This window comes from Fulmarus glacialis, unplaced genomic scaffold (assembly GCF_000690835.1).
Source record: "Fulmarus glacialis isolate BGI_N327 unplaced genomic scaffold, ASM69083v1 scaffold19755, whole genome shotgun sequence".
NCBI lineage: Eukaryota > Metazoa > Chordata > Aves > Procellariiformes > Procellariidae > Fulmarus > Fulmarus glacialis.
Window position 1 is genome coordinate 183 of NW_009215179.1, and position 22,006 is coordinate 22,188.

Consider the following 22,006-nt stretch of genomic DNA (forward strand, 5'->3'; position numbering starts at 1 on the left):
GAAGTGTGGTTTTTATTTGTATTATATAATCAGAGGCCTACAATATAGTTTTTTTTAGATTTCTCTAGGTGCGTCATGGTTTCTTCTGACTCCCTTGACTGGTGTGTGTGGCTGTAAAACTGTATCAGAATAAGTGTGAAGCTGTTTTGTGATCCTGCAAGGAAACTGTTTATACCTGGAAGGTATTATAAAGGCATACATAATACCACTATTTGTACCTGGAAAATGAGGTGGCAGCAGGCAAGCAGATGGACTTTGCTTGTTTACTTTCACCTGCTCTTCGTTTAGTTTGATCCCAGAAATTTAGTTTAACTAGACAAAGGCAGCTGTCATACTAGTGGAACATAAGTTTACTACTTGCAGTGTGGGATTTCTTAATTAAAAGAAGTATTTCTCTATACACTGTAATTAATTCGCTTTTGGCTTTTTTGACTTCTCACCAGCATCAGCAGTCAGATATCTCTTACTGTGACTGTTCCTGAATAGGAAGACAGCAGTCTAGAAATTACACTAAAATGTCTCCGGATGCCATGTACAGTCCTTCTACTAAATTTAACTTTTGGGAGGACAAGTGCAATATTCTTACGTGTCCTCAATTTGTAGCAGATTGCTTGATTGCCGTGTTCCAGTTTTATTGCCCTTGGGAATCAAGGATTTGGTTGCTGTTCAGTTTTTCTACTAACCTTGCTTTGCAGAGGTTAATCAGCAGTGAAGGTGATGTATTTTTATTCCTGACTTCTGCAGTTCATGGCAGAGAGTTAGCATTGTCTGCTTTTGGGAGGCTCAGAAGTCTTGCTATGACTTTATTAAAACACAGGATTTAAGTGGCTTTTTTTTTTTTTGAATTGTGGAGGCTGTGTAATAGAACATAATCAACGGTTTAAAGTTGTTAATTTTATTTTTCTTGGAAGAGTAAGACCCGTTCTAAACTTACTTAGATTCTTGGTTGAAGAGCCTGTTGTACACGTGTTGTTGCCAGTTAGTACTCAGTATCAGGTTTCATACACAATTTAAACAGTGTTCACAGCCTTGTTTTGGAAACTTCTTCTAAAGCTAGGAATACAGACTTTAAGTGGCTGTTGCCAATACTTCAGGGGTTTTTATTGTTCTGTTTGACAAATGTATTGTTAGAGTAGGAACTGCTAATAGTAGAATTAGCAACAAAATGATGCAAGATCAACATTACTGAAGAAGTGTGGCTCTTCTGCTGGAGTGGGGGAAAAATAAGCTATGTTATTTGCCAGAACTGTTTAGCAGATAGGAACTTGGTCTTGCTTATTCTGCGTATCCCTGTTAGTGCTCAGAGGTTGGTAATAAAGGGCTTTTTTGGCTGTCAAATTGAATTTGGTCATAACCTGCACATGCAGCTCAGTACCCAACAAGGACATTATTTCTCAGTATTATTATTTTCTTCTCCTTAAGGTTCGTAATGATGTTACTTAGCCGTACAATTGCAGTATTGAATGGTATATTAACATCCGTATAACCCTCTTTAAGAATGCTGATATCACTTTTGGGGGGCAGGGTCAGCAGACGTACTTTAATTCTATAACCCTGTAATGGATTTTGGTGACATGCCAGTTCCTAATGCAGTTCTTGGTTTTATTTACAGCATCGAGATGACTCAGGAGACAAACCAGACCCCAGGGCCCATGCTGTGTAGTACAGGATGTGGATTTTATGGAAATCCTAGGACAAATGGGATGTGTTCTGTTTGCTACAAAGAGCATCTTCAGCGACAGCAGAATAGTGGTAGAATCAGCCCAATGGGTAAGGGTGTGTGGTTTCTTTTTTTTTTTTTACTACTTTTGAAATAAAACATAGAAGATGACGAGGAATCCCAAAACATTTTTCAGGAGAACTTCTGAAAGCTGTGTACTAAAACAATGAATATCAAAGAGAATACCACTTTAAATCACAGTAAAGATGAAAATATATATGTGTAGTGTGTTCTGGTCCGCTTGGCATTCAGCCGTAACTTGCTTTCCTGCTTGGCCTCCTCTGTTAGCATATTCTTACACAATCTGTATTTCGGTTGTTAACAGTATAGCCTGTCTTTAAGTAAAAAGTAATATGCAGTAGCAGTGAAGTTAGTATGCAGACAGTTCATAGCTGTATACAAGACTATTTGACTAACAAATTGTACAATATGTTCATAACTAACTTGTCAAATTCTTGTTACGTAGGAACAGCCAGTGGTTCAAACAGTCCTACCTCAGACTCTGCGTCTGTACAGAGAGCAGACACTAGCTTAAACAACTGTGAAGGTGCTGCTGGCAGCACATCTGAAAAATCAAGGTAAAACAAAGGTATTTCTTTGAGATTTGAATAAGCTTCTGTGACCGTGCAGCAAGTTGAAGCCTTGCAGCAATCGTGCCCCATTGCAATGAGTTTTTGCAGAGGAAAAAGGGACAGTTTACCTGATGGTTCTTTATGAATCTGTGTAAATGAGAACTGCTTAAAATATTTGGTGTTGGGCTGCTACATTTAAAAGGATGTTTTTGATTTGTCTGGAGAAACATTTGCTACAGGTTTGCCTGGTTTGCCTGTTTTCTTCTAAGGAAACTAAAATAGAGTAAAAAGTGTATTTTGAAGATGGTAGAAGCAGAGGTCAGGAAGGTATATCAGTAGTAATCGAACAGGTGGTTTATTAATAGGTCTGGACAGTTTAAGCTTTTATTATGAATGCAAAACTAATGTAAACTGTGTGTTTCACTGTACTTAAACAGAAATGTGCCTGTTGCCGCTTTGCCTGTAACGCAGCAAATGACAGAAATGAGCATTTCAAGAGAGGAAAAAGTAACACCGAAAACAGAGACTGAGCCAGGTATGTCTGCAGAGTAACACTGAGTACAACTGGTGACTTAATGGAATCTGACCGTTTGTTTACTTTCTAAGTAGGCATCTCCTGTTGTGGTGATGGTCTTGAGGAACTGTTAAGATGGTTGTTAAGGATGCTTTTTGAGTACTCTCATCAGAATCAAGAAAAAGGACTAGTGCCCCAATAGAGTTTTAAGATGAAAGTTCAATGTTAGTAAAAAAAAATTGACACCTGCGAGGGTGGTTTTGGCTCCCAAACCTCTGCTTTTAAAAGTAAGGCATTCTAACATTGCATTTGGGCAAGGTGTTCAGTTTTGAAGTCAAAATATTGAGGTTTCTGTGTATTATCTAGCAGTACAATTTGTGCTGACTCATGGCAGTCAAAATGGCTTGTTGCATTTGGAGAATGGAGATTCCATTCTACAGAGGAATGAGGCTGGCAGGGAAGGAAATACCTAGTTTAAAAATACTAACAAAAGCTGTTTAGGCTTCTTGAACTAATTGAGTAATCAGTAGATACAACCAAAGCATTGATCTGCGGATGTAGGATACTTGCAGCCTTAATTGCTGGGTGTGAATTGTCAATTTAAAAGTTTTATTCTTGTACTGGAAGGTTGTAGCTATAGTAGTTAAACTTTGAAGTGTAAACTGTTTCTTGGAGGGAAGCAGGGAGGGGCAGCTTTCTTACCTACAATTAGTGAGTGATTGAATTCATATCAGTTTGTTCAAATGGATATCTTAACATACTTGTTCCCTACTTAAACATATCCACACTTTTTTATTTAACAGTTCTGAAACAGTCTTAAAACACTAAAAACTGATGTTTAGTAGGAAGCCTGTTCACTCAAGCTGAAGATAAAATTAATTTTTTCAGTCTTGAAGTCAGTGAGATGAAAATTGCAGAAGATGCTACTCAGCACTGTATAAATGTAGTTTTTATCTAGATATATCATTGTCAGCAAAGACTGCTCTGACACCTGATATTTAATTGCTCAGTATTTGTACAGAGGATTTTACCATTTGCAATGTCATGCTAAGTCAAGATTCTGTGACGTGAACTAAAGTACAGTTCTACAATAGACTGGGTTTTTCATTATGCATGGACTGAGAGGAGATTTTTGCAAGTATAAACTTCCTGTAACTGATGTCACCTGAAGAGGCTTTCTGTATGTAACTGAGAAGTAATTTAGACTTCGCTACAATATTTATAAACCCATCTTGCCTTGCTATGAATTCCTACCTGAAAAGTAGCAAGCAGGAAAAGAGGAATACATAAAATGGTAGCAGTGGTGAAGTAATAGGTGATTTTACTAGAACTGCCAGTACGAATCTGTCATTTTGCCGGTTGTAAAGGACAATCTTCAGTTACTATTGACATATTACCTGTTTTTCAGGTACTGTGGGTCAGCTGCATGATGGGTAGTGTCACACAGCATTCTATTGATTAGAATAGGGGAAAAAATCCAAAAGCAGCTCAAGATACTTACGTATTGTTGTAAATAATCTCGCAGGTTGAAACAAGCAAAAGCTGTCACAAGCTTGCGTAGAGATCACTGGAAAAACTACCAGAGAACTTAAATGTGTCTGGAAAAGTCTTGTATAACAAAACTGCTTTCCGAAGTACATACCTGTAAATTGGTGAAAGCCTCAGCTGCTGTAACGCCCAGGTTGCCTTTTAAGTGCTGTGGTTTGACACAGATTGTAAACAGCATAGGATAGTGTTCTTATATACTACATTTAGGGTTTGTTGGACATCTAAAATACACAAAGTGTTGGCTGTATTCAGTGGTACATTGATCTGTCTTGCAGGCAAGAGAAGCTGGCCTAGACTTTTTATAATAATCCCTGTTGTGTCTGGACTAGTTGCATTTTTCTTCTCTTCCTTTGTCCAGCAGCATCCAATATCTGTTGGTCTCTCCTCTCAAGGAGGAACTGAAACAATGGTAAATAATTCACATTGCCTCATAACAACAAAGCTGATACTTTCTATGAGGTGTAATTCTTTAAGGTAATGCCACAGTCATGGAGTTGCTAATGAAAAACACAGTCTAGTTGTAAGCACAGTCTGACCCTAGCAACTGAATTTCATAACCCTCTATCAGATAGCAACAGATCATGAACAAACAATGTAGCCTTCAATGCTCTCCTTATAATGTCTGAGTCACATTCTCTTCTGCCAGACTTTTATTAGCAAATGAAATTTTGGATATTTCCTTTACAAGCCAGAAAGTTAAAAATAGAATTACATCTGGTGAACTGATTTTTTTTTTTTGGCAGTCTGTAGCATAAAATTATACTTGTTTGCTGTTGGAATTGAAGCAACTGACTTGAGAAGGTGGTGAAGTTAAGAACAGTGGAACAATGAAGCTTAACAGGCTTATTTTTCTTGATTTTTGTTTTTGTTCATTTGTGTTTTCCTTTACACAGGTTGAGGATGCAACCTGGCTTCTCATTCAGAACAAATCCGGTGCTAAGACAATTAATTGTATCTTAACATTTGGAGGAATAAAGGCATGATGGATGTAACTGACCTAGTTGGTTGTAATTCACATGTCTAATGTGCTATGTTTTCTTGTAACTTGTAATTTTGTGGTTCAACTTACTTGTTTGTTGCAATCTTATAATTGAACAGTGGCATGTGTTCAGTGCAGTTGTGTGTCTGAACTGCTCATAAGTCAGAGAAATCTAAAGGCCTTTACGTCCAAACTCAAATTCATAAGTGGGCATTATTTACTTCTTAGAGGATTTTGATAAGCTTTTACACTTCTTATTAAGGATTGAATTCTAATACAGTCTTGACCAAAGTCAGACTATACCCAGAGCATTCTAGAAATATGTTTCATAGTTGCTTTTTTTGCCGTCCTGAGTTGCAGGAATTAAATGCAAAACCTAGCAAGCTCGTTTCCTTTCCTTGTGTTACGCTATCAGAGCAATATATCTACCAAGTTCGTGAGGCTTAGGGGAGCCCTTCCTTAAGAAACATGGGCGGTTTTTAGCAGTTATTCAAATGGAAATAAATTGAGTTACATAGTAACCACTAAAAATAAACTTCTGAAAACAAGTATGTTTAAACAATCATATTTTTTCAAGTCACAGTGTATTTTTTAGGATTTTCTTGCGTTTTTGTAGGTCATACCTTGCTGAATGATGAGCCTCCCAGTCAGGTCTGTCAGTGTTTCCAGATGTGATTAGTATCAGCATGTGTATCAGAGGCTTGGGGTTCTTTTTTTGTTGGTATTTTTTTGTTGTTTTTTTTTTTAAACCCAGTAATAGCTCTATTTTAGGGAGTAGTATGATTAGCTATCATTTTGTGAAGCCATAGCTGCAGAGTAGCACTGCTTTTAAAGTGAACCAGAAATTGAACTGATTATGGTCTTGTGTAAATTACATGTTTAAAGAAATACCCAAATACTGCTAACTCACTGTATAATTCCATCCATGTTGTAGCTTACCCTTTCTATTCCTGAATTAATCAGCTTCAGAAGACAGCAGGCAATGGTGGCTGGCTCACTTGTCTCTTGGCTTTCTACCAAGCCAATATGAGCAGAGTTACTTTACAGCTGTCTTGCATGCAGGCTGAGACCCTGTTATGGGTTACCCTCACTTACATTGTAGATAAAGCACACTGGTTCTATCTGTGATGTGTACAGTGCGTTGCAGGTAATACTGTGAGTAAGATGCTGAGTACGGCTAGCTTATGAGATACAGTAGGCTCAAGATGGTAACATGCTATTCCTTAGATCTTCTTGTAATGAGTGCCTTGTTCTGATTTGTTTTCACACACGGGTATAGTATTTTAACCATGTTGCAATCTGTAGAGAGTTCCTTTGTGGCTGTTGGTAAAATTGTCTGACGTAACAACTCTGTCTTGTGTTGAAAATAATTAGCTCGTCTTCATGTTTCCCATGTCTGCTGTAGCTTCAGTAGATGCCCCTGACTGAAACAATTCTGAAGTGGAACTTAGTCTCTTCTAAGCCCTGAAGCTGTCCACCTTGGAAAAAGACTGGTGGCCCAACTGTTGGTCCTACGCTTATTGGTGATAGGATGCTATTACTGTTTTATTTCAGCAGCGGTATATCACAGCCATCAAGTCTTCATGGTGACCAAATTAAACCATATTTCTGTGTGATACTGAAACTGGGGTATCTTTACATTGTATTAATGTAATAGTGAAGATACTCAATACGCCTGTTAGAGTTGGGCTTGTGGGAGATGAGTTGCATGCTGCAGAACACTTCTATTTCCTTTCTTTGGCATGAAATTAAACATGATGGAAGTCTATTCTGCAGCCTTTCATCATGGGCACCTAGGTTGGCATAGCCATTATAGTTCCTGAAGAATAAAATATTTAAGCTCAGGAAGCTTAATTTGTGCTTGATAAAGCATAATAAGTACTGTCCCTCTTTTCAGAATAAAACTTTATATAGAAGTCCATTGTGTTAATATGCAATATAAGGATTGCACAATATTTAGTACAGCTTTCTGCTCCGGTACTGCAGAAGTGCAGTCTAATGTCTTTCTGATGACTTTTGACTTTACCTTTTTTCTCTCTTGTTTTAATTTTTCCAGTTCTTCCATGGTGGGAGTTGGGGGTTAGCTTCATCAAGTCAGAAATCTTAAATCAATATTTTTTTTTTAGTGCTTTCATGCTCCACTGGTATGGTTACACTTAGTAGTACCGCGGAAGTCTTGCAGTTTAAGCTGTTGGGATCTTACTTTGGTTAATTTTTGTTTATTCAAAGAAGCTTCTAAAAACTTGCTGGTGTTACTTTAGTAGCTCTTTCTGGTCGGTTTTGATATGTGGAGGTTAAAAAGTAATACTGCTTTATTTTCATCAGGTTTGGTTCAACTGAAATATTGGATTCATTCCTTTCCAGTGTGAATTCTCAGTGGGAAAATACCTGCAGTAGGCGTGCTCTTTTGCAGCAGCCATACTGGTTTATATAAGGAAAACTACTGTCAATTTTCAAAATCCTGTTCTTAGAGTGGTTTTTAATTTTGAGTGGCAGTCCCACATAGTCACTGTGGCTTAATACTTTGGGGTCTGAGAGCTTTGTTCTCGAGTTTGTAGGACTGCATATAGGTTGAGTATCTCTTATGCTGTGGCACGCAGCTAACTTCCTTCATCAGTGGCCTTGCTGTTCCCACATGCCTTTTGTAAAGATGCATCTTCTTTTTGACTACACGTGAAGAAAATTTTCCCAAATTCATGATGCAATGCCTGTATTTGTGGGGTTTTTTTTCAGGCACCTCTTCAATACTAGGATTATGTTAGTCTTTATTACCCTAGCAGATTGGTGATAGTCTTCCTTGTGCATGATGGTAATGCATCTTACAGTGCCTACAGATAATAATTTAAGACCAAAATAATAGTTACTAAAGGCCTGCCCAGTTCTGAAAATCTGTTGCTCCTAAATTTTTTCAGCCTTGTAATAGGAAAACTGGTATGGTAAAATTCAAGTGAAGTAAACCTGATTGGGTAACCTCTTGAGCCAAAGGTTGGAAAGGGAAATGACCAAGGTGATTGGAGCAGGGCATATGCTAACAGGAACTGTGTTAAAGTGGTAAAACCTGTTTTAGTGGTGAGGGGTTTGCTTCACCTGAACACTGTTACTGAGGAAGCAGGTCTACAGCTACCAGTAACCACTGTTTTCCAACTTTCAGCATTTGTTCAGTTACTCATTCCATGGTGATCATACAGGAATCGTTTAGAGCACTTTGCCTGATTATTAACTCTGTGTGATTTCTGGCATAAAATGAATTTAATATATTGAGGACTGGAATTGTACTTGCCAGGATGGATTTGGCTTCTGTGCTAAAGGAAGCCTTTTGTGACAAGCAGTTGTCAGGATGGTATCTGATGAATTGGCTCCTGATATCATGGCAGAACATCTGCAATTTACAGTATTTTTTTATCTGAGCCACAGGTTGATGAAAAAAGATTTTTGTTCTGAGCTTTAAGTAAGGGGCAGGGTAGGCAGCTTTGCCTCTGTCCTAGCCATTACTCAGAAGCACATTTATGAAGGTTTAACGTGATAAAAACTCATTATCAGGCTTAACTCTGCTGACGTAAAAGAATAGGATAATCCATTATTTGTGGAGAGTAATAAATTGAAGGCTTTAATTTGGATATATATTTAATTTGGATAGGGGGCTATGTCCCATCTTGTCTTGGGATCTTTTAGTGCCCATTACTGCATGTTGTGTACTGCTTTTCTTTCTTGGAATATGTTTTAGTTGTGGGGAAGGATCCTGTTCAGCAGCCCTTTCAGGAAATATGCCTTCTTGCCTTCTTGGATCACTTTCATCACTTTCCAGTTCCTGGGCTGCCAGTTGTCACAGTTTCTTCATGCAAAGGAGGAAGTATAACTGTAGTAGTTGGTAGCATTTTCCCTTAGATGGATTTGTTCTTAGTGTCATTGTTTTGTGGTAGTGATCTGCTAGGCTATCTCTTTGCCTTGGTGATTCCTGGGAAGCTGCTGTTTCCACTTACGCTTCCTTGTTGGCATGTTAGGCAGTGATAAAGGTTGCTCCTCTTTTTGTTTTGATTTTCTCGTAGTGCATGTTGTGAGTGACTTTAATTATTTAGGTCCCTGTTGATTTGCCCCTTCTTCTACATTTTCTTTTGCATCTGATCGAAACAGCATGCATGCTCCCAGGGCTCGTATTTATAAGTTGGTTCTCATGCAGATGAAGCTCCCCCCTGGCTAGCTAAACACCAAATTGCAAAGTGTGTGAGCATTTCTGGTTCCTGTTTTTCATCTGCCATGGCTTACGATTAGCATTTCATTTTTAAACAAATTAGCAATACAACAAATCTAAAAGGAGTTTAACTATGCTTTTTGGGAGGTGTTTCGTCATTTTTTTTAAGGCCTTAGCTAATGGCTGTTAGCCAAGGTGCATAGTATGCAACAGGTTTACACTGCTTGTGATATTACTGTTTTTTAATCTAGTTTTTGGTCACAGGCTCTCAAATAGATTAACTGATACCAAACACTGCTTTCCCTGGGATTTAAAGACAAGTTCAGAAGACCATATCTGTTCATCTAGAAAGTGTTAATTATCAAGACAAAGAAATTATTTTCTCAAAAAAACAAAAGCAGCAGCAGAAATTACTCCAAAAATTACCAACAGCAGTAGTGACTGTAGTGCTAGTACTGTAATAATTGTCTTATCCCTCAGAGTTGGCAAAATAGCACTGACACTGAAAGTCTCAAATTTTTTAGAAAAATCTATGCAAGGTGACAACAAATAAAGGTAGTAAATGGCCTTAGTTGTTCATTAGGACTGATGCTATAATGTGTAAGTAAAGTTTAAGAAAAAATTAGCAACCATTGTTCTACTGCATTAAATTTTTTTGATGATGACACTGAAGGGTCCTTGTTACCTCTGAGAGCTTGTCACTTTTAAGTCTTGTTTAGATTATGAAGTCTTTTGTCTTGTTGTACAATGAATTGTGAGGCTTCCTAGGTATTAGTGGTAATAGTGAGCTGGTTTTTTTAGAATACCTATGAACATGGTAATGCAAATGCAATTTTAAAAAACAAGTATGAAGAGTAAAGATGGAAAAACAGTCAACATAACTGCTTTTTCACGTCTGGAAAAAATCCCCTTTTCACAGGATACAACACTTACTGATCCAAAAGAACTAAAAAATCCTATTTGTGTGCATAAAGTTGATTACAAATAAGTCCTCAAAGCTTATACAGTCCATTTATTCTGCAATGCGTTTTGTAGTTTGTTCTATGTTAGAACAATAGATACCATCATATAGCTGGGAGTGTTCAGGAAAGCTGTACCAAGAGCAGGTGTTAAGGTTATGTACAAACACAACTCTCTCAGCTTTCCTCTGTTTCAGTTTGGATATAAAGAGGATATTAAAAAAGTCTGTTTGATTGAAAAAATACTTTTTTAAACAAAATAAACAGATCCACAAAAGTTCACAAAAGGACAAATTTTTATCCTTCAGAGACCTTAAGTAAAAGGTGACTCAGGTTTGTCTGAAGGTGTTCATGACAGAGGCAATTGAAAAATGACTCATTTTGACTATACCTGCTTGAACACTAAAGCTGAACACAGTACAAAAATACAGTTAATGTAATTCTGCACTTAGTTCTTTAAATTACTGAAAGTGTCGAAAATGTGAGGGCTTTTTTGAACTGTGTGTGTTTTGTAGCTGTGTTCTTCTGAATCTGTCACAGAATAGGTGACAAGCTGCTATTTTGGTGAACTGTTTTAGACATCTGACTTCACAAGTGTAGTGGCAGAGTAACCCTGTAACTATGATAGTAACACATTACTGAATTTCATTTGCTTCTAAAATATGCTCCTATTAGTTATATTCTCTACAGGTATCCCCTCTGTTCAGTAACTTTAGCTGTGACAGTATTGTTATTGTTTTAGATTAAATGTTACTTGATCATATGATTTTTTAAGTGTGTACATGGAACTTCTGGACTGCTTTCCAAGCCCATAACACCTATGTACACCTGTATAGGTGTAACGAATAAGTGCCTGTATTTTCTAGCTGGTGGAACTGTGGGGAAAATCTGATTGTCTTGTGTAGAGCCAAAAGGAAAGAATACAGTACCTAAAAATCCCTATTCCTGATTTACAGTTCCATAGACTAGTCTATGTAGTACTTTAGACAAAAAACATCAGGATCTTTGTAGGGGGAATCTTAGTAGGGGGAATTAATCCTTAAGAAATACATGCATGCTACTGAATAGCTAGTGAAGACAAGAAAAGGAAACTTAACCTTTATTTCCTTTGCTTGCTTTAACAGTTGTTACTCAACCAAGCCCATCAGTTTCTCAGCCTAGTACTTCGCAGAGTGAAGAGAGAGCTCCTGAACTGCCCAAACCAAAGAAGAACAGATGTTTCATGTGCAGAAAGAAGGTTGGCCTTACAGGTATGAAAACACTTTGTCAATTTTGAACAGATCTGTATGATTAGTTGCCTCTTGCTAGATTAAACTTATTTGCTTGTTCAGAATCCAGACAACTTAGTTCATTTTTCTTACTCTGTGTGTCAGAGTAGACAAACATACCTCCTTTGTAGTGACTAAGCCCTTAATTTACAACGTAATTAAATATGAAGCTTCCTAGTGATGTTTCTTCTCTTTCTATGTGCAGGATTTGACTGCCGGTGTGGAAACTTATTTTGTGGACTTCACCGTTATTCTGACAAGCATAACTGCCCGTATGATTACAAAGCAGAAGCTGCAGCAAAAATCAGGAAAGAGAATCCAGTTGTGGTGGCTGAAAAAATCCAGAGAATATAAATCAACCTGCTTGTGAAAAGACTGACTGACTTTTGTTTTGTTTTTAATATATCCTAGGAAAACACAAAAGAGCAGGTGCATGGCCATTTTCCTTTGTTCTCCAAAGTTTTACTTTTAGTCTTGTCTGTCTTAATGATATTTCAGAATGTTTGGGTGTTTGTTACAGGCAGAATTGGATAGATACAGCCCTTGAAAATATATATGCCCTCCCTAGAATATAATTGGATGATCAGAAACCTGCACAGGAATACACATGCATAGAGGACAGACTCTCTAGTTCACATGTGCCAAACAGATGTATGCTGTCTGCATGTTTGCAGCAGATCTGCCTTTTGAGATGTGTTTGACATATATAATTTTTGGCTAGTGTTATGTGCCTATTTTGGAGAAGGATACATCAAAAAGGTTGGCAGTCTACTTTATCGTTTAAAATCTCACTCTAATTTTAGTTTCTACACTCCATTGTTTTCCAGCAGAATGTAAGCTATGTAGAAGGGTCTACCATCCCAGTAAGATGAGTGTTGGTGCCATATTTAAGAAAGCCACTTATCAATAGCACTGAGAAAAATGGAAAAAAAAATCAGATAAGTATGAGATGAAAACCGTTTTGAAAAAGATTACATTAACTTTAGAATCATGAAGATAGGTTCCCAAAGGAAATGTCCTGCTAGGAACTTAATGAACTGGCCTGCAACAGAGTTGTCTGCTTTTCCTTGCATAGCTAAAAATGTTGCGTAGCACAAGATTGTAAGATTGGTTTACAAAAAAAAAGTTACATATGTTTTTAGACATACCACAGCAGCTCTATCAAGCAACATGTGTCTGATGAGTAAGTTGCTGAAGTATTAGAGCAGTTTATTATTTATATAATACTTAGGTTCTGTGTGTTCTGAGTTCAAAAGAATATTAGAAGTTAATTTTTTCTAGTTTTAAATGTAACAGTTGCACCATTCTGCATGGAAAAACCATACCCAACATGGCTGCTGTAGACTTAAGTGGTAGCTGGAACCACTCTTGGAGGGCTGCTTTATCATTTTTAATTGTACTTGGGTGTAGGACTGTAGTGTTCTTGGGTGTGTTGCATGGGCTGCATTATCTACAGCATTGTACAATAACAACTCTAGAAAAGACAGTATACTTCACTGATGCTTGTCTGGTAATATCACTTCTGTGTTATAATGGAAGGGTTTTTTGTGATGTATGAAACTTGTGTTTTTTATATAAACAAGTACAGTTTAGACTAGTGTTGTGGTAATGCCTGTTCTCATCTGTAAATAGTTACTTATGTATACCAGGCGCAACTCCTGAACTTCTGATTTTTATTGCAGTCTTCAGTCTTAGTTTCTACTTCACTATTAAAAGCATCAGGTTTTTGCTTCTAACTTTGTTCTTCTGAGTTACTAGATATGCAAACATGTACAGATAGTTCATATTTATGTATTGCACATAATCATGCTACCCAGCATCTATGCTATATTGTATTATGTAAATAATAAAATCATGTACAGAAGGAAATACTTCCTTTTGTGATAGTTCATTGGTTTTAGTTTTTGCTGTAATCAGAAGGTGACCTTTTAGAGGTTGAGGTGCAAAGTTAGTACTAGGTTCTTAGAGATGTCGTCTTTATGCTTAAGCCTGCCTATGTCCTTATTTCCTATTTAGATACACCAGCTTCTTTTAAGATAACTTGCATGAGCAGCTGGAATACAGATAACTACTTGATGGCCCGACAAAAATGCCAGCAAACAACAATGCACTTAAAGGGAGCAAAGGAAAGCGTTAGCAATGAACTTCAAAGGTTTTTTCTTTTGCCTACAAAACTTACTTCCAGTGGATCTGTTATAATAGAGCCAGTACACTGACTACGCCGTTCTGTCCACATCTTCACCAGCAGACCTTGGCAGAGTTATTGTCAGGGTCAGCATCCAAATACAGATGTTAAATATGCCAGATTTATCCTTCCCAGTGAGAAGGAGAAGGACAGAGCACACAGCACATGTTGCCTTGGAGAAAGACATCTTCACTGCTGGATAATGCATAAAAATTGCTTATATCAGAAATGGATAATGTACATCCCACCAGTCAGCTGATACTCACGTGATAAGTTACTACTACAGCCACTGCATATGCCTCCAATAAGGGAACACAGGCATGCTCTGGGACTTCATTTTCCAGGATGAATTGTATGACTTAATCGTGGAACTGCTTTAAAGCACCAAAATTACCATTTTTCTACCTTTTGTATTAAAGCAAAATCAGCTATTCCACTGCAGCATAAAATGATTTTTTTTTCTTTTTTTTTCTTTTGAACCTGAGAACACCCTGTATTTGAAGAGAATGTGTCTGGTTTTGATACTGTTGTGGTTAGAGGATTTTAGGACAGGTAATAGTACTGATACTGGTAGTTAATGATTATGATGGTCTCAATCTCACTGTCTGCTTTTTCAGCTGAACAAAGGCTGTACTTGGGAAGACTTGTTGAAATAATTGATCTCAGTAGAACTGTAGAGGAAAGTACGGAATGAAGAATCCCTCATTGACCTGTAAAATCATGAACTGTATCATATGTAAATTGCCCACAAGTGGGGTATAAGCCTGTACTCAAAAGTAAGTCTGCAAGCTCCCCTGAGCTTTGTTCTTTTAATAATTTATATATTATCTATAATCATTCAGGAGCCCTAATTCTGTTGAGGCTCACTGAATGAACACTCAAAGGAGGGGAAGGTTGTTTAAAAAAAGCGGGTATTGACAAAGTGTGTGTGTGTGTGGGAGTATTTAAACTTAGGTGCAAACATTGTGGTACATCTTACTTGGCAAAGAGTAAGAATGTAGGTGCAGAGACTTTCAGATCCCACTGCCCACCATCCAACTTGGAGACGATTACATATTCCTAAAATAAATGGCTGACTCTACAGCACTGTCAGTCACAGTCAGTTTTAATACAGTGGTATTAAAATGCTTTGAGAAGAGTCCATCTTCTATAATGTCTAAACACAAGCCATTCATAAAGCTGCTGTCATTTGCTCTTTCAGTTTAAAGTGACAAAGAGCTACGAATAGTATACTTGTCTTCCAAGAAAGAAACATGATCGCTTCACATGACACTGATCCTCATTTAACGTTTGGCTGTTAGACTGGGATGTTCTTAAATTACACATAAACACACTGTTCTGGGAAGAGTCTTCCTCTGTCCTGAACAAGTTTACCAGATGATGGGGACTTCTTAGGGAACAAAAAGGAACATACAAACAAATGAGTAAATGAAAGCAGCTAGGTGACTAAAAACTGTTTGGTAATCTTCGATCTGTGAAATACTTGCCTAGCTAGTGTTAGGGCTGTGCACTACTATGTTCCACAGGATTCTCTGCAAACTTACTGGCAGCTGTTACTGTTAAACCTGAAATTTGGAGTGTAATGATGAGCTTCGTATGGTGTTTCCAACCTGTTGCTGTAAGGCTGATGAGCTGCCAGATGACTTGATTGGTTGTGGTACATAAGGATACCATGGGGTCGAGAAGCCCTGACTATCTTCCTGGTATTTAGCACTTTGAAAACGTGCTTCTGATAATCAGCTACTCTGCCACGTGTTTTGGAAGGTCGTTATTCACAAGTGTAAAGGCATGTCTTGGACACTTGCTTGTATTTGTCATGTCTCTTAGTCTCAGTCACTCAAAGGATACTTAATAAGGATTTGACTTGCGTCTGGTGTCTATAGTAAGTCAAAACACATGTCAGTTTCTCAACGTTCCTAAGCAGCTCTACGATATCACCTGATGAAGGAGGAAATGCACAGCAAATAAGGAAATTGGTTTGTTTCAGATATCCAGGTGTGTTAAGTAGCAATGATTCAGTAAGAAAAGGAACTTTGCTTTCTGTGTAGATGTGTGATTTTTGTTTGTTTTATTAGTTTCTAGCCAGCCAAACAATGAAAATGCATTTTCTCCCTAATGACCTATTACTGACTCCCTTGATCTTTTCCGTAATTAAACACCCAGGAAATTTGAAGGACTGCTCTGATTCAGGAGACACAAAGGGCTCTGGCAGTACACCTGAAAGTACCTGGATGCCATTGGAATTAATAAATGATAAACCCAAACAGTTAACTGAGGGGAACAGTTAGAAAACCTGAGCTGGAAAAATAATGAGAGTGACTACCTGTGGAAATGCTAGAAGTCCCAGAGCAAAGTTCTCTCTGTGCGTGCAGTGAGGATTAGTTGTTACCACAGTGAGGTCAATACCTAACAGAAGAGAATTTTAAATGCCATTTCACAGCCCTGAGTTACCCCTTAATCTACTGTAAACACTTCAGCAGAATGTGCTTCAGCCTTTAAATTGCCCATTGTAGTAGTAATTTAGTGATGGCCAAAGAAGAAACAGGGTTGGGTTGGGGTTTTTTTTGCTAGACTGAAGAAAATACAGAGACTGTTTCTGCTTGAAAGGGCACATCAGCACAATGAAACAGAACCAAGGACCAGATTTCTGACTCAGATAAAAAATTTAATTCAGTGGAAGAAGCAAGTCTTGGCGTGTGGGATGCAAAATAACAGAGTATCAGCAGCCTGTGATTTAAATGGAATGAAAATAGGGTGTAAAACTGTTGAAGATGACAGTACTGAAATAAATGGAAAATCAACACCTACAATGGCAATCCAAAACACTGTGGCTTGACTGCTTATTTGTGTAGATACAAATCTGCACCATTTTAGAAAAAAGTGTTGATTATTGAAATTTAACTAGAGTCACAGCTTCCTGAAGAAGCTGTATCTCACTCTTGCCTTTTTTACTAGATGGTAGGATGTGGATGACAGATTGGTTTTTTTAATGCCAATTTCATTTCAGTGTGTGTTTCTCCCTTGTAAGCTCGTGGCCAGTATTGTAGCAATGTTGGAAGTTGGTTTCTCATGTGAATGTTACTTTGGCTCAAGCCCCGCAAGTAAGATATCTGTATCTTTACCAAACCTCCTTGTAGTCCTAGCTTTTTTCTCCCTGTATCTACAACCAGCTCACAGCATTTATTCCCAAGTAGCAATAAGCCTCATTATCACAAACTGAGGGTTATTTATTGTGGAGAGAAAATGAAAAATAAATAGGATAATTATATCTACTCTTGCACCCGAGTACAAGCATGCAGGGTAGACTATATTGTGTAATTAGTCCTGACCCAAGGCAGGTTAAGTCTTGCACTTAACTGACTGTATGGGCGCCTCAGAGGGTTGTAGCGTGAAGTGCCTCCCTCTCTGCAGGCATTTCACAGGGAGGCTACCCATGGCCCGTGCCAAGCAAAGACATTTCCAGAGCCCCCCTCATCCTTCCGAGTGCCCATCAGGATGCCTCTCCTGATAAATGACTACCATTGCAGCATGATGGTAGTTCTAACCCGTACACGGGTGACAACATTTCTCAATTACGTCACTGTGACTGTGGAGTAAGTTCTTACTTTGTTCTGTTTGCTTTTTTAATTGTTGTGCATGTATTTTTTTTTTAAATATGTATAGGGGGTTGTGTGTATGAAGTATGTATGTATGAAAATATGAAGTGCCTTCGTCTTTTTCATTTTTCTTCCAGTTAACATTCCGAATCTCAAAGGATTCAACTGAACACAAGCCTGACGTTTGCAATGTCATATACTGTAGTTATAAAGTGACCATCTCTGTATAAGACCGCCCAAATATCAGCGTAAGACGACCTTCCCTAAGAATAGATCAGGGTCGTGTTTGTTAAACGAACCACTAAGGCTGCATTGCTTATGAAAAATGTTTAAATCCAAGGAAAGAGTTAGAGTCACTGACTGCGTGATAGCCAAATGTACTTACCTAACTGGACTCAAGACACCTTAGCTGCCCACTGCTTCACTTGCTAAGCTACTTTAGAACGCGGCTGCATCTGAATTGGTTTTCCCCTCCTCCATACCCACAGCCACCCAGCCTCACTATGGCGTGGTTTGCTGTTAGGGAAAAATCAACAGTTTTAAAATGCTTTCTTTGGGGGTTTTGTTATAGGGTTTTAAGGTTGTTTTGATAGGACTGTGAGCGCTGTTGATGGTAAGTCGCTTTTAACCTGCTCTTCCTGGTTCATGTGTTTCTTCCTATAGCTCCTTCTGACGGTAGAATAAAGAAATCAGTATAAACAGAGGCAACATGACCTAAAGGATAAACTGAAGCCACGATTCAGTATGGGGCCCTGCTCACAGCGGAACTTTTCTCTTCTTTCAGCTTCATTTTCCCACTGCAACCATAGATATCTCAGGTATCTCTTTATCCAGTGTCTGAAAGGTGTCATTAAATGTTAGCTGGGCATATTTAGAGATCTGTATTTGGACTCCTTTTTAATGGTTGATTTTATTTTCAGATTTCATTGACAGTGGTCTTTACGTGTAGTTGATGTATTTTGGTTTCTGAAAGCATTTAGGTGATGATGCTTATCAGCTTGTTGGTATACTGTTTTGTGAGAGAGGTGTTAGAAGCACAAGGTGTTTGCCAAGCTACTGCATGCCAAACATGTAGGTGGAGAAATGCTCCCTACAGCTCAGACCTTTCATCTTCGGAGACCTACAGTGCCCTTCTCTAATATTTTTGCCTGATTGGTGATTTTGCAGTATAGCAAGACAGGATGAAGCCCCACTGTGAATCTTCACTTGTTATGTCACCAAAATTGTAGCACAGATCTGAGGAAAAGAAAAGCAATTTAATTCACTGTTCCTCATTCCTGTTTATCTACTCCTTACCATAGTGTATACTTATATTTATCTTGTTTAAAACCCACCCAACCTGCCTCATTTGCTGTTGAGGATTTTCCTTGAGCAGACAGCATTTTTACTGTAGATTTGATTGAAGTTTACTTTAGTAGGTCAGCGAGAAGTTGAGCACATGATGAATAAGCCCTGAGTTCCTAAGGGAGCCTGTGAAACGTTTTATGCACAGGACCATTTGACTTTGATAATGCTTCTGGGAGATCAGGTCAGACTAGGTTTAAACAGGATTAGGCTAAAGTAGATTTTCCTTAGTTGTATTTTAAGCAGCATGGGATTTATAAGGGGAAAGTAGGTTTATGACCCTGGAAAAATCTTGATCCCTTTCAGTCTGGTTACAGTCCTCAGAGTGAGACTGAGCTGGTTCCTTTGATTGCTATACTGGACTCATCTGATGGATAATATCCATACGGATTCTATCTAGAAGCTCACCTTCTGACTGATCTTGTAGGACCAAATACTTGGATGTTTTGCTGCCAGTTCAGTCACCACAACAGCTCATGGAGAGTTCACCGAGTACTGGATTTCATGCAAGCAGGAGGCAGGGACGGGCAGGAGAGGTGAGACCACCACACATGGATTTGCACAGCTGCTGAGGAGTTGCAGTTTCAGTCTTGGTGCCGAGACAAATTGGCTGGTAACTTCAACCATGTAGCAGTGACGCAAGGGTTGGCATTTGCCATCATGGCTTCAAGGTTTGCTAGCTGAGTCCGAGCCATTAACCTGCAGGTTGCAGAAATGGGTTTACATTTGATTTAAGGTGATATTTTTGCCAATATTAGTAATTTAGTCTCTTAGATGTAGGCACCTGGCAATAAATAAAGGACCAACAGTGGGAATAGTTCACTGGCTCCTCAGCAAGATTTTCTAAGCCAGAGTTTGGAAATCGTATTATGTTGGGAAATGGCCTCGAGGTACAAGTTAATTTACTCAGCGTTTCACGTAAGCAGAGGTTGTTGTGTTTAACGGTTTGTCATCTGGTAAGGGTGAATCACGGGTCAACAGAGAGTCATTCCTTAGTGTCGACCAGCCTTCAGTAAATAGAGGCATTTAACACTCATCTGCAAATAGCTGCTGGAGACCAAAGATTATGTTGGTGAGTAATAACATTAGGACTTTTACAGCCCTCTTCCTCTTTGTCTCCCAGAGCCCTTCATGATGGTGGGTAAGAGTTGTCCCCAATGCACAGAGGCGAGGACGTAGCGTGGAAGGGGTCAGTGAGGACACAGCCCTGCGGTCCTGGCTCCAGCTGAGCCATATTACCAGGCTACTGCCACCAGCTGCTTGACTCTCCTACGGCCCTAGTTTTTCATCCCCTCCACCCAACATATGCTATAGCTCCCTGATTTGTTTTTGTCCAAGTGATCCAAGTTAAAAAGCCACATTTTAAAGAGCAATACCACAGATCACAGAGAGGATGGGTAAGTTACGCTGCCAGGAGCAGAGGCATAACACCTGGGGATGCCCAAGTGCAGACCAAACCCATCTTTCTGCGAGAGGAGCACATCATCTGTGTCCTAATCTGCCCCTGGCTGCGTAAAGCAGCAGTGACAGCGCCAGGTTCCAGACCCAGCTCTCTTCACTTCTTCAGGGGTGCCTCTGCCGCATCCCTGCTTCCCGCAAGCTCTGGCGTGGCAACAGCTTCTCCCCCTCCCCGAGGGCAGGGAGGGCCAGGGGAGGTGCAGCAGCCCTTTGGTTGGGGCCTGAGCCGGCACTACACCAGTCGTACCTCCATCGCGTTGTGCTAGCGGGCAAAAACAGATGAAGCCTAGAGGTAACCGTTCCTATTTTTATCTTAGAGCAAACACTGCCCCAAAATATCTACGTACTCCAGTGTGCTTCTGTGGAGGCTAAAATCCATCCACCACCACACTTTGTCCTCGATCAGGCTATTAAAAATCTCCAATTGCTGGCACTTCAGCTCAGGAAACAACTGTGTCACACCCACGCCAAACAATAAAAGCAGCAAAAGGCAAGAATACCCTTACTCTGTTACACTGCTGCTCCCAGACCTCAGAAACACCCTTACTCTATAACACCCTACCTCCTGCAGCAGCTTTGGCTAGCCTTTGCTTTCCTCTTACATTTCATCCTCCTGTCCTCCTGGTAGCACTTCAATAGTCTGAAGCAAACCTGTCTGTGATTTTCTTAATGCAGTTCAAATAATTTGAAAAGCTGCTGCGGGGGGTGTTATTTTTTAACTAACCGCAGTAAAAGGTTATGCCAAGAACAAATCTTTGCAGAGTTTATTAGTACCGGAGAAAGAAAGTTAATACATGCACAGCCTGCTTCTGAGTATAAGTAGTATGCTGTTTTGGGCTACAAATAGAGGGTTATTTTTAAAAAAGCTGACACAAGAATGTCACTATTGACTGTAAGTCCTAAGCAGTCAGGGTAACTTCCACTTTTTTTCTGCTAACTATGCCTTTTTTTAGGGCATGTTTTACTAGCAAGAGTTAAGTTGCTGACTGCTGTTTATTTTTTTAACCAAATACAATTTAGTTAGGTGGAGTACAGGCAAAGCAATTGCATGAAATCCCTGTGTTTTCCCAAACCTGGTCATTGTGTTTTTTTAAAAGTCTGTTGTTCAAACACACCTCGTTGGTGCACAGCTCTGTTTGAGATGAGAGCTGGATCTGAAAATCTCTGCCCCTCGCTCTCACACCTGAGTTGTCTGAGTGCTGTGTGTGGAGAAGAGAAGCCTTGTGTTTTTCAGAGACCAGATGCACGCTTTTGCTTTTTTAAAACCTTTCGTGTATGCAGGGTTACAGCCACAAGCATAGTGCATAGCTTTTTTGTTTCCTACTTCAAGGACAGAGCCGTTCTGAGCCCACGAAGGTAGTAGCACAACCAGCTCAGGAGTCTGATTCAGCTTAAAATAACCTGTGGCTAACCACAGTCTTCCCTTGTGCCTCGGCTCCCCGCTGACTCATCCGAAAGCGATTGCTGGGTAGGTCCCGGCACTTCACAAAATCTGCTGGAGAGGAAGGGTGGCCAGGACAGCCCGGCAGGGTCTCCCGGCTATGGGTTGAGCCCTGACACTGCCACCCCCATGCGAGCGAGAGTCCCAGCTGCCATCCCTCTCAACAGCCCAGTTCGGGCTGCCCGTGGCCCTACAGCAGTCCCGGCTGGCCGGCAGGGCTGTGGGAGCCCTAG

General features: G+C 39.4%; 1 protein-coding gene across 1 annotated transcript; it reads left to right on the top strand.

The window, feature by feature from the left end:
- Nucleotides 1-1,614: 1,614 nt before the first annotated feature.
- Nucleotides 1,615-13,618, top strand: ZFAND5 (zinc finger, AN1-type domain 5). The gene is made up of 5 exons (XM_009578858.1): nucleotides 1,615-1,770; nucleotides 2,187-2,298; nucleotides 2,730-2,827; nucleotides 11,606-11,731; nucleotides 11,955-13,618. Exons 1-5 carry the CDS (start codon nucleotides 1,620-1,622, stop codon nucleotides 12,101-12,103), a joined length of 636 nt encoding a protein of 211 aa, XP_009577153.1. The 5' UTR covers nucleotides 1,615-1,619; the 3' UTR covers nucleotides 12,104-13,618.
- The last annotated feature ends 8,388 nt before the right edge of the window (nucleotides 13,619-22,006 follow it).

Bases quoted from the DNA above. Each gene is read 5' to 3' on its own strand.
- ZFAND5 (XM_009578858.1), top strand. From the start codon at position 1,620: ATGACTCAGGAGACAAACCAGACCCCAGGGCCCATGCTGTGTAGTACA. The intron at 2,299-2,729 runs GTAAAACAAAGG...GTACTTAAACAG, and splicing joins AGCACATCTGAAAAATCAAG to AAATGTGCCTGTTGCCGCTT. The intron at 2,828-11,605 runs GTATGTCTGCAG...TTGCTTTAACAG, and splicing joins GAAAACAGAGACTGAGCCAG to TTGTTACTCAACCAAGCCCA.